This window comes from Leptodactylus fuscus, chromosome 8 (assembly GCF_031893055.1).
Source record: "Leptodactylus fuscus isolate aLepFus1 chromosome 8, aLepFus1.hap2, whole genome shotgun sequence".
NCBI classification, from domain to species: domain Eukaryota; kingdom Metazoa; phylum Chordata; class Amphibia; order Anura; family Leptodactylidae; genus Leptodactylus; species Leptodactylus fuscus.
Genome location: NC_134272.1, coordinates 37202974 through 37215551, shown reverse-complemented (window position 1 = coordinate 37215551; position 12578 = coordinate 37202974). Strand labels below are relative to the sequence as shown.

At 40.9% G+C, this 12578-nt stretch overlaps 1 protein-coding gene across 1 annotated transcript in view; it reads left to right on the top strand.

The window, feature by feature from the left end:
• The window catches only part of PTH2R (parathyroid hormone 2 receptor), a 292724-nt gene that overhangs the window by 256681 nt on the left and 23465 nt on the right, over positions 1–12578 (top strand). Inside the window, exon 11 of the mRNA XM_075284852.1 lies at positions 5358–5496. Coding sequence (XP_075140953.1) covers positions 5358–5496 — 139 coding nt within the window. The remainder of the gene's footprint in view (positions 1–5357; positions 5497–12578) is intronic.

Here is a 12578-nt window from a genome sequence, read left to right as displayed (position 1 = left end):
ATTTGGGTTTCCCCCTTAACGAGTATCTGTTCCCCATAGACTATAATGGGGTTCGAAACCCGTTCGAACACACGAACATTGAGCGGCTGTTCGAATCGAATTTCGAACCTCGAACATTTTAGTGTTCGCTCATCTCTATTAATAAAATGTAATCAGTAAGTTGTAGGCACCCAAAGATGGTGCCATTACAAAATGCATCTCATCCTGCAAACAACAAGCCCTTATATGGCCATGTCACCAGAAAAATAAAGAAAATATAGCATCTAGCAATGTCAAGGCAAAACCCCCCAAAAATCGCCAAATTATTAGAACACAACTGGCTGCGGCAGGTAGGGAATATATAAGCTGTGTGAGCGGATATCAGGGGACACCCCAGATTTACAGCTTATGAGCGAAAAAACACCAGAAGTGACGCCCAAAGTGACCCCCAGAGTGACTCCCCCAATCATAGGAGCTACTGGGACATAGTAGGGAATTTGGTGTCTGCAATGTTCTCCGCACAGCTTATATATTCCCTCTTCGCCATCCGCTGTGCAGTCACGTCCGGATACTAATACTCACTACACCCCCTGATAAATTCTTTGAGGGGTGCAGTTTTCAAAATGGGGTCACTCCTTTGGGGAATCCACTTTTCTGGTACCTTACAGGCTCTACAAACATGACATGGCGTCCAGATACCAAACATCAAAATCTGTACTCCAAAAGCCACATCGCGCTCCTTCGCTTCTGCGCCCTGCTGTGCGCCCAAACTGCAGTTTATGACACATGTATGACACTGGTGTACCCGTTATATCGGACGTAATGTCATATGTGGGTATAAACTGATATTAGGGCACAGCTGGACGCAAAAGGGAAGAAGGGTTATTGGGTTTTTGGAGCACAGACGGTTTGGTTTTTGGATGCCATGACACTTTTGTAGATCTGAAACGCCAGTAAAGTGGAATCCCCTGATATGAGACCCTATTTTGGAAACTACACCCCTGAAGGATTTCTCCAGGGGTACAGAGAGCATTTTTAACCCCCAAGTGTTGCTATAACTTATTATCCATAAATGAATACAAAGCTGATTGTGAGAGGTGAAAATGACAATTTTTCCAGGAATCCGTCATTTCAGTGCGTAATATGTTGTGCCCACCTTGTATCAGAGATGAACGCTCTAAAAGCTGTTGTGCCCAGGATACCCGCTTACCAGTTTTTGGAGTGTCTCTGCTGACATAAGTTGGGCACAACATATCGGGCACTAAAATGGCGAATCTCTGGAAATTTTTCATTTTTAACTTCTCATTATTAGCTGTGATTTCATTTCTGGAAACTAAATAAATGCAACACTCAGGGGTTAAAAATGCTCGCTACACCACTTGATAAATCCCATGAGTGGGCTAGTGTCCAAAATGGGGTGACATGTCTGCGGATTCCACTTTATTGGCAATTCAGGGGCTTTGCAAAAGTGGCATGGTGTCCTAAAACCAAACTGTGCTCCAAAAACCAAAATAGCGCTCCTTCCCTTCTGTGCCCGGTTGTGCCCAAACAGCCATTTATACCCACATATGGCATTAAGTCCGTTATCCGGGGTACACCAATGTCATACATGTGGGCATACACCGCTATTTGGGTACCCAGCAGGGCGCAGATGTGAAGGAGCGATATGTGCTTTTGGAGTGCAGATTTATATTCTTTGTTTTTTGACACCACATCACATTTGCAGAGGCCCTAAAATTGTCCCTACAAAATGGGGTCACTTCTTGGTGAATTCCAGTTTACTGTCACCTGTGTAGTTTCTAAAATGGGGTCACAATGGGGGGTTTCCATTGTATTGATACTTTAGGGGCTCAGCTAATGCGACATGGCACCTGAGAACTATTCCAGCCACATCTGCTTTCTAAAAGCCAAATAACGCTCTTTCCATTCTGAGCCCCACCGTATACCCATACAGCAGATTATGGCCACATATGGGGTATTGCCGTGTTAAGAAGAAATTGTGTAACAAACTCTGGGGGGCTTTTAATTCTTCAGCTACTTGCAAAATTAAAAATATGGCGCTAAATGGACGATTAATTGGAAAAAAAAGTAATTTTTCATTTTTACGTCCCATTGTTAATAAAATCTGTGAATCAGCTGTGAGGCCAAAATGCTCACCAAACCCCTAGATAAATTCTATGAGGGGTGTAGTTTCCAAAATGGGGTCACTTTTAGGGGGTTTCCACTTTATTGGTACACTAGGGGCTCTGCAAATGCGACATGGCACCTGAAAAATATTCCAGCAAAATCTGCCCTTCAAAAGCCAAATAGCGCTCTTTCCATTCTGAGCCCCGCCATGTTCCCATACAGCAGATTATTACCACATATGGGGCATTTCTGTGTTCAGGAGAAATTGTGTAACGAACTTTAGGGAGCTTTTTTTCCTTTATCCTCTTGTGAAAATGAAAAATTTGGGGCTAAATTGACAGTTTGTTGGAAAAAAAGTAAATTTTCATTTTCATGTCCCAATGTTAAGAAAATCTGTGAAACAGCTGTAGGGTCAAAATGCTCACTCTACCCTTTGATATGTTCTGTGGGGGGTGTAGTTTCCAAAATGGGGTCACTTTTAGGGGGTTTCCACTGTATTGGTTCTCTAGGGACTCTGCAAATGCGACATGGCACCTAAAAATTATTCCAGCAAAATCTGCCATCCAAAAGCAAAATAGCGCTCCTTCCATTCTGAGCCCCGCCATGTTCCCATACAGCAGAATATGGCCACATATGGGGTATTGCCGTGTTCAGGATAAATTGTTTAACAAACTTTGGGGGGCTTTTACTCCTTTAACCCCTTGTGAAAATGAAAACTTTGGGGATAAAGTGACATTTTAGTAATTTTTCTTTTACACATTCCAATGTTAGTAAAATCTGTGAAACAACTGTACGGTCTAAATGCTCACTATACCCCTTGATGAATTCCGTGAGGGGTGTAGATTCTAAAATGGGGTCACTTTTGGGGGGTTTCCATTGTTTTGGTACGCTAAGGGCTCTGCAAATGTGACATGGTGCCTGAAAATTATTCCAGCAAAATATGCTGTTCAAACACCCAGTGTCACTCCTTCCCTTTCGTGCACTGCCGTGTGCCCAAAAATCAGTTTACACCCACATGTGGGGTATTTCTGTGCATGGGAGAAATTGCATAACAAAATGTGAGATGCATTTTCTCCTTTAACCCTTTGTGAATGTGTTAATTTTAGGTCTAAATGAATGTATTAGTGAAAAAAAATGAAATGTCTAAATTTGACCTCCATATTATTTTTATTCTTATGAAATGCTTAAAGGGTTAACAAACATCCCAAATGCTGTTTTGAATAATTTGAGGGGTGCAGTTTTGAAAATGGGGTGATTTATGGGGGTTTCTATTATATAGGCCTTTACAATTCCTTTCAGAACTGAAGTGTTCCCTAAAAAATTAGTTTGAGGAATTTTCTTGTAAATCTGGAAAATTGCTGTTACACTTGTAAGCCTTGTAACATCCAAAATGAATTAAAAGACGATCAAAAGATGATGCCGATATAAAGCAGAGATATGGGAGATAATATTTATTCATGTATTTGGATGGTATGACTATCTGCCTGAAAAGCAGAGAATTTCACATTTTGAAAATTGCAATTTTTTCCAAATTTCCATCAAATTTGCTAGTTTTTTTATAAATAAATACAAAAATATTGATTAGTGTTTACCACTAACATGAAGTATAATGTGTTACGAAAAAACAATTTCAAAATCACTTGTGTAAGTTAAAGCGTCTCAAAGTTATTGCCATTTAAAGTGACACATGTCAGTTTTGAAAAAAGAGGCCCGGTCCTTAATGTACTTCTGGGCCTGGTCCTTAACCGGTTAATATTAGCTTTGTACACATTTAATGTGTATAACTTCAGATCATAAAATGAACTTCTCTTTACATTGTTATGTGACAAGTAGAAGTTAGTAAGGATAAATCGGCATATAAGTGTTAACTTGTCTTTTAGCATCTTATTGTCCACCATTTACTGTTGCTTTAAACATAGACAATAAAAGACATTTGCACTTTCTCATTGTTAACGTCAATGTTAAAAGCTCCAGTTAACCTTTCAGGGAATCGGCTTAATGGAATTTATTACCATGTTAACATATCTATGGTAATAACACATTATAACTGGTAATACTAACAAGATTACAGGACAAGTGAATGGCATCTTCACAAAGATCAATGAATACATTCTCAAGGGAGACCTCAGCTAGGACTGCTTTCCAGGAAATCGCTTGTTCAATTCCACCAGTTATTTATTCCAGAGATATTGGACAGAGAGTGAAGACGTTTTACAAGAACTGGTGTAAGTGATCCCTTCACATGCTGAATATAGAAAGAATTCCTGGAAAGTCTTATTTTGCAATGCTGCTCTTCTGTTGGATTTTATGCTACAGTAGATATACACGTGTTATACCATATAAACCTCTGTTACTGATTATTCCAAACTTTTATGTTTTCTTACCAAACTACTGTACTTGTCTTAAGGAAACCATACCCATATAATGGGCCTCATTTCCTAATAATCAGATATATATTAGAATATAATGGGTCTGTGTGCTAGTACAGTAATAGAGATGAGCGAACACTGTTCGGATCAGCCGATCCGAACAGCACGCTCCCATAGAAATGAATGGAAGCACCTGTGACGCCGGCCGGCAAAGTCATCGTCACAGGTGCTTCCATTCATTTCTATGGGAGCGTGCTGTTCGGATCGGCTGATCCGAACAGTGTTCGCTCATCTCTATACACTAACAAAACACTTGTTTGTGTGCATGGAGACTTAAATAACTATATCATTCAGCCCCTTTTATCAGCGACATACGGCATATACAAAGCAGTACCAAACATCGGCAAATCTTCCATAGAGTTGCCTGCAAAAATAATATGCTCTACAGTGACTACAGACAGTGCATTACTAGCAGGATTCTGGATTCAGGATTCTGGTTAATCCCATTCATACAGAAAGAAATCTTCAGCGTAAAAGCTTTGTTTTAAAAAACATCTGTGTTTTTGAACATCGCTGAATATCAAGTTTTCCATATAGGTTTAACAAGAACAGAAAATCAGTAGAGGAAAACTCTGCAAAAACGCAATGAAAGATGCTGCGCAAAAAAATGTGACATGCTTCCACTTTTTTACTGCATTTCACTACGTGGTGCCTTAGCCATATAAACAAAGAACATAGTAAGCAGCGCTTCATAAGGTTACGTGCTGGATACCAACGTATGCAGCCTCACCCAAAATATATATATAAAAATATATAAAATATTTTTATTTTATTTCTTTCTGATAATAATAATGTTAATATTGTGATATTTTTTTTTCTCAGGAAGCTTGCAAAATCCACACTAGTTCTCATCTTGGTGTTTGGTGTCCATTATATTGTATTTGTGTGCTTGCCACACACATTTACTGGCTTGGCGTGGGAAATTCGAATGCATTTTGAGCTATTCTTCAACTCGTTTCAGGTATTTCCGATATTAATATTTACCTCTAAAATTTCTTTCTTTCTTACTTTCTTTTCTTGTCTATTGACTCAACATAATTCAAGATATTGCCTGTAACAAGGTTCCCAGTCATACTGAATATATTAGATATGTAATTATACTTGTGTGTAACAAGAGATTTGCACGTAAAGGGATGTGCTAAACTTGCAGAAATATTCCAATTTTCTATTTTTTTTTTTCAATTCAGTTCTTAACAACTGATGGGGCAAATGGAATTGACGTAAAAAAGATTACATAGCAGTGACAGGCTACTGGAGAAAACAATAAGCAGTAGCAAAAAAAAAGCCAACACTTTTAGCTCCATTCAATGGGACTGGTCTGTGCATGTCTACTTGCTGGAATCTAGTTCAATAAAGTGATATCCCAGGAAAAAGCCCATAAATATCCAGTAGTATGATGGGCTACACGTGGAAACTGTTAATTTTCAAGGTATCCAACAGGACTTGGCAAAACAGTACTGGTAGAAGAGGTACAAGGGTATTTCTTGAGTAAAGGTGTACCTTGGGCTGTAGCTTATGTTTTATATGCGTGTACTTTCTATTGAACCATATTCTTCAAAATAATTACAGCAAGACCCTAATTCCATTGCTCAGATAAGGTTTTGTCAGTCCGTCATTGTTAGTATTATATCTACCTGTATAATTTGTGTATTGTATGTAACCCCCAAATGTAAAGCACCATGGAATTAATGGTGCAATATAAATAAACAATAATAATAATACACATTAGGTATCTCTGTGTCTGAAAGTGCCATGTCTACTGAATATAGGGTATCTGCAGGCATTAATAGGAGCACTGTGGATACCCTATATTCAGCCAGGTTGAATTCCAAGTGGGGTAAAACAAACCCAGTCCTCAAGCTCAGGGAAGGGGCAGACAGACAACTAAAACACCCCCTCCCCTTTCCCAGCACCCAGCATCTACTTCACCCAAAAACTCTATTTTAATTTTTGAAATTTCCAGTAGCTGCTGCATTCCCCCTCCCCCCCCCTAGGCTTATACTCGAGTCAGTAAGTTTTTCCAGTTTTTTTGTGGTAAAATTAGGGGCCTCGGCTTATATTCGGGTCGACATATACTCGAGTATATACGGTATATAGTCTAAATAGCATGTCAGGCACCAAAACTATAAACATTAATTGCTCGGGAATGGTGGGGGCTGGAGAAAGAAATACCAATTGCATTGGAATGGAGGGGCACCTATTGATAAATGACATGAATTACAGCTGATCAACATGGCGAAAGGTCCTCTTTAAATGTCTGAGACTGTACAGAATTTAAGTAGCTGCCGAAAATGTTAATATATATATATATATATATATATATATATATATATATATATACTAGCTGGTACCCGCGACTTCGTCTGCGGTGATTGTAGAAGTGGGTATATACAGGTGTGGGTAAGGTTTTCGTACTGTGTATAAGGTATGGGATATGAAATGTAACTTTGTATCTTGTTTTTGCTGTAATTCAGAGAATACGTGAGACTTTTGTGTTGAAGTTACTTTGTATTTGAGCTGCTATATATACGGTGTTGTGAGAAACTTTACATAGTGACTTTGGGACAGAGGTATTTGAAGTTAACCCCTTCCCGTCGATGGCATTTTTTGATTTTGGTTTTTCATTTTTGACTCCCCTCCTTCTAAGCCCCATAACTTTTTTATTTCTCTGCTCCCAGAGTCATATGAGGTCTTAATTTTTCTTGGGACAATTTTTTCTTCATGATGCCACCATTATTTATTCTATATAATGTACTGGGAAGCAGGGAAAAAATTCAGAATGGGGTGGATTTGACAAAAAAATGCATTTCTGCGACTTTCTTAGGGGCTTTGGTTTTACGGCGTTCACTGTGCAACCAAAATGACATGTCCCCTGTATTCTGTGTTTCGTTACGATTCCGGGGATACCAAATTTATATGGTTTTATTTACATTTTGACCCCTTAAAAAAATCCAAAACTGTGTTAAAACATTTTTTTTTTTGAAAAGTCGTCATATTCTGACAGCCGTAACTTTTTTATACGTGCGTGTACAGGGATGTATAGGGCGTCTTTTTTTGCGGGGTCGGGTGTACTTTTTAATTCTAACATTTTCGGGAAATGTTATTGCTTTGATCACTTTTTATTCAAATTTTTATCAGAATCAAAAGAGTGAAAAAACGGCGGTTTGGCACTTTTGACCATTTTTCCCGCTACGGCGTTTACCGAACAGGAAAAATATTTGTATAGATTTGTAGAGCGGGCGATTTCGGACGCGGGGATACCTAACATGTATGTGTTTCACAGTTTTTAACTACTTTTATATGTGTTCTAGGGAAAGGGGGGTGATTTGAATTTTTAATCCTTTTTATTTGTTTTTATATTTTTTTTACTTTTTTTTTAAACTTTTTTTTTTGCATTTATGAGACTTCCTAGGGGTATTGACATGGTTGGGCGGTGTCGCGGATTGTCAGAGCGGTGGGGGTCGGCAAACATGTCTGCTCCGGAGCGTTAAAGTGAACCTCCTGGAGTATCGTTAAGGGGAGGGGCAAAGTGGTAAAGTATATGTATATGAGATTGTGTGGGGTTAGGGGCTAGGCTCCAGAGGGCAATATGAATTTTGTGGCTTGCTATGGTCCAAAGTGTGTGAGATTGCAGAGATGGTGGTGTGAGTTTGGATTTTGTGGGGGTCCTGGCACAAACATATGTGCGCTGTTGTGACGAAAAGTAGCCTATTGCGCAATCGAGTGTATTAACTATGTTTGTGGAAACTTTCAGCCAAATCGGTCGAGCGGGTTTTGCGTGATTGAGGAACAAACATCCGAACATCCAAACTCACAAACCCACAAACATCCAAACTCACAAACTTTCACATTTATAATATTAATAGGAGATATATATATATATATATATATATATATATATATATATATATATATATATATATTAGTAACCATGTAAATCCCCTCCATGTATCATACATCCATTCTATATACAAATTCTACCATTATAAACTGGCCTTGTATAGTTTTTACTTTGCAATTTTATTGTTAATAGGGGAGTTCAGAGGGCAGGTAGGAGTGTAGAACATTGTGTTGTCTAATCTTAATATTGTTATTGTCCAGGGGCGTAACTACCGTGGTAGCAGCAGTAGCAGCTGCCACAGGGCCCGGGCCATTAGGGGGCCCGGTGACAGCCGCTACCGCTGCGTTTTTTTTTTTTTTTAAAAAAAGTCCGTTACGGGCCCCATTCACTTGCCGATCCTGGCTGGGCCGGGATCGGCAAGTGACACCGCGGGGCCCACAGAGGCTATCATTATACTCGGGGGTCTTTGCAGACCCCCGAGTATAATGATCGGCGCACCGGGAGGGGTAAGGTAACATAAAAAACAGTGTTACTTACCTCTCCGCGATCCTGCCAGGCCTCCGTCATTTGTGTCTGACGTCTCTGACGTCACATGACCCAGGCCAGCTTCCCAGGTCATGTGACGTCTGACGTCATTAAAGCTGGACAAGAGCGGACAGGACAGCCGACAGGAACAGGTAAGCAACTGTCTCTGTTCTTTTAATGGTTTTAATCCCCCGGGTCTCCGATTATTATACTCTGGGGTCTTTTCAGACCCCAGAGTATAATAAATGTTTATAGGTGTCCACAGTGGGACATATGGGGACACTATGGGGGATAATACTGTGTGTGCAGGGGCACTATAGGGGTTAATAATACTGTGTGTGCATTGGACACTATAGGGGTTAATACTGTGTGTGCATTGGACACTATAGGGGTTAATAATACTGTGTGTGCAGGGGACACTATAGGGGTTAATACTGTGTGTAGGGGACACTATAGGGGTTATTACTGTGTGTGCATTGGAAACTATAGGGGTTAATAATACTGTGTGTGCAGGGGACACTATAGGGGTAAATACTGTGTGTGCAGGGGACACTATGGGGGATAATACTGTGTGCATTGGACACTATAGGGGTTAATACTGTGTGTGCATTGGACACTATAGGGGTTAATACTGTGTGTGCAGGGGACACTATAGGGGTTAATACTGTGTGTGCAGGGGACACTATAGGGGTTAATACTGTGTGTGCAGGGGACACTATAGGGGTTAATACTGTGTGTGCAGGGGACACTATAGGGGTTAATACTGTGTGTGCATTGGACACTATAGGGGTTAATACTGTGTGTGCAGGGGACACTATAGGGGTTAATACTGTGTGTGCAGGGGACATTATAGGGGTTAATACTGTGTGTGCAGGGGACACTATAGGGGTTAATACTGTGTGCAGGGGACACTATTGGGGATAATACTGTGTGCAGGGCTTACTAAGGGACATAATAGAGTGCGGAGGAGGGGGTCAGTCGAGGTCTTCGGCATCGGTTTGGGGAGGGGGGGCCCCATGTCAAAAGTTCGCCACGGGGCCCCGCCATTCCTAGTTACGCCACTGTTATTGTCATACAGTTTGTAACAGAGGATGAATTCTATGAATATATGACAATATAGCCACATGCTAGTAAGAGCTAAAGAAAAGCATGGTTTGTTTATTGCTACCATACTTGACCTTGCTTAACCCTTGCTATAATTCTCAATTCAACATTGATTTAAACATGGGAGACATCCAGGCTGGTAGTTTTGGGTGGTTTGAGGCTCTGCGGTGGCATGTACGGTGCTTTTTTCCTTTAATATCTGCTTGATTTTTTTAATTGCAGTAACGTCTTGCTCAGATTACTATGCATTTCTGCTGTAAGGTCATGGCCATTAAATTAAAACCTAATCTAGTATATTTAGTACAAATGGGTTACTTACCTGAAATGCATGGTAAAATGTGCTACTGATTACTCTATATAGGAAAGCATGCAGTTAGTAATGAAACACTTCCTGACCAGGACATTTTTCCTGGTCCTTTGGAACTAAATGCAGTCTCTTAGTATATAGTATAGTACTGATAGGGACAACCACAAGTAATGAAGTCCCATCCATAGTGCTAGAGAATATCTTTGTATAGCCTTACGCTAGGTTCACATTAGCATTTGGAGCTCCGCTCTACATCTGCTTTAAATAGGAGGAGAGAAAAGCAGGACTTTTCTCTCCACCAATTTCAGTATCAAACTGTCAGAAACACAACGGACCCCATTATAGTCTATGGGGTCCGTGAATTTCTGTGGGTAACTGCTTGTTGAGCGGATAGGGTTTTTGTTTTTCGGGTCCCCAAGCAGATCCAAAGGATGGAAACCCAAATGTTAGGCTAAGGCCCCACGGGCCTTAAATGCAGTGATAAAGCTCTGCGGGAAGAACCGCTGCGTGATCACATTTCAGTTATTTCTGCAGCGCTTTTAAGAGAAAGTTCACAGAGTTTTCCTCTGCGGACTTTCTCTTAACATTATATCTAAAGGAAAGCCGCCAGCGTTTCCGTAGATATAATTGACATGCTGCGATTTGCAAAGCTGCAACCGTGTGCTTTTACTGCACAGCGCTTGCAATTGCGTTTGGTATTCCGTTCGGGGGGCTCCCCATGCGGACTCCCCTGGATGGAATACCAACGCAAATGTGAACCAACCCTTAGCAGTATAGATAACTATTATGGTAGGAGTCCCCCTCCTGGCATGATGTTCAGGCTAGAAAATACATGGACAGAGTTTCACAGGTGAAACTCAGTTGTGTGACTCTAGCTTTAGCCTTAATAAACATCAAAGTTATGTCTACAAGGAATATGTCTGCTGCTCAAATTTTCTATTGTACTAAAACAGCAGTGGATTTTATTTGCCCAAAATGAAGCGGCTTTTGCAATGGTATTCAACAGAGGAAACGTCCTGTCTTCACTCTATGCTTTACAGATTACTCAGTGAAAACATGACCCATAAATTAACAACCAGCTGTCTATAAATCTACTAAAGGCTAAGGCCCTATGTAGCGGGCCACAGGAAAAAATCGCTGCTATAATTGACATGCTGCAATTTCCAAAACCATGACAGTTTTGGAAATCACAGCGTTTTGGCTGTGTGAATTTTTCTGCAATGTGTGGATGGGATTCGTTTTGCAGTGACTATAAAATATGGCTGTGACTGCCTCATATTGATAATTCTGTCATCTTATTATCTCCCATCTTTATCTGGCAATCTCTTATCGCATCAATGGGCATCATTAGATTTTTTTTTTCGAAACATATACGTGAATACCTAGTGATAGTGAATAGAGATGAGCGAGTAGTACTCGATCGAGTAGGTGTTCGATCGAATACTACGGTATTCGAAATACTCGTACTCGATCAAGTACTACTAGCTGTTCGAAGTTAAGATTCGATGCAGAACCAGCGTTGATTGGCAGAATGCTATACAGTGGCGTAACTACCACCATAGCAGCGGTAGCAGCTGCCACAGGGCCCGGAACATTAGGGGCCCGGCGACAGCTGCTATCATTATTCTTGGAGGTCTTTTCGGACCCCCGAGTATAATGATCGGGCCCCCTGTTGGTGGAATACTTTCCACCAACAGGGGGCCCCGAAGCTGCAGCAACACACAGGTGAGACACAGGAGCTGCAGCTCTGGCTCCTGTCAGCGCTGCAGGACGTTCCCCCTCTCTCCCCCCTCCCTTTCTCTGCTGTCCTCTGCCCACCAATGAGAGGAGGAGGCGGGGCTTATCCCTGCCGAGCTCCTGCTGTCCGTCCTGCACTGGAGGAAGAAAGGAAGAAGGAAAATGAAACTAAAGCTACACAGGTACGTACTGGGGTTACTTATTAATGTCAGGCATATGGGGGGGATTACTTGTGTTTTAGTAACTCCATGTGCCTCATATTAATAGCAGTTAACCCCATCATCTCCCTCACATTAACCCCTGTTTGCCTCACCATAAGAGTTACTGATATGGGAGGGAGGGAGATGATGGGGTTAACTGCTATTAATATGAGGCAGATGGAGTTACTAAATTGTAATGCACAGGGCCAGATTTTTTATCCACAATTTGTCCTGGTATAGCAGTCAGCGGGTGACGTGACAGTATTTAGTCCTGTAGGGGCCACTAAGGGACATAATACTGTGTGCAGTGGCCACTATTGGGTATAATA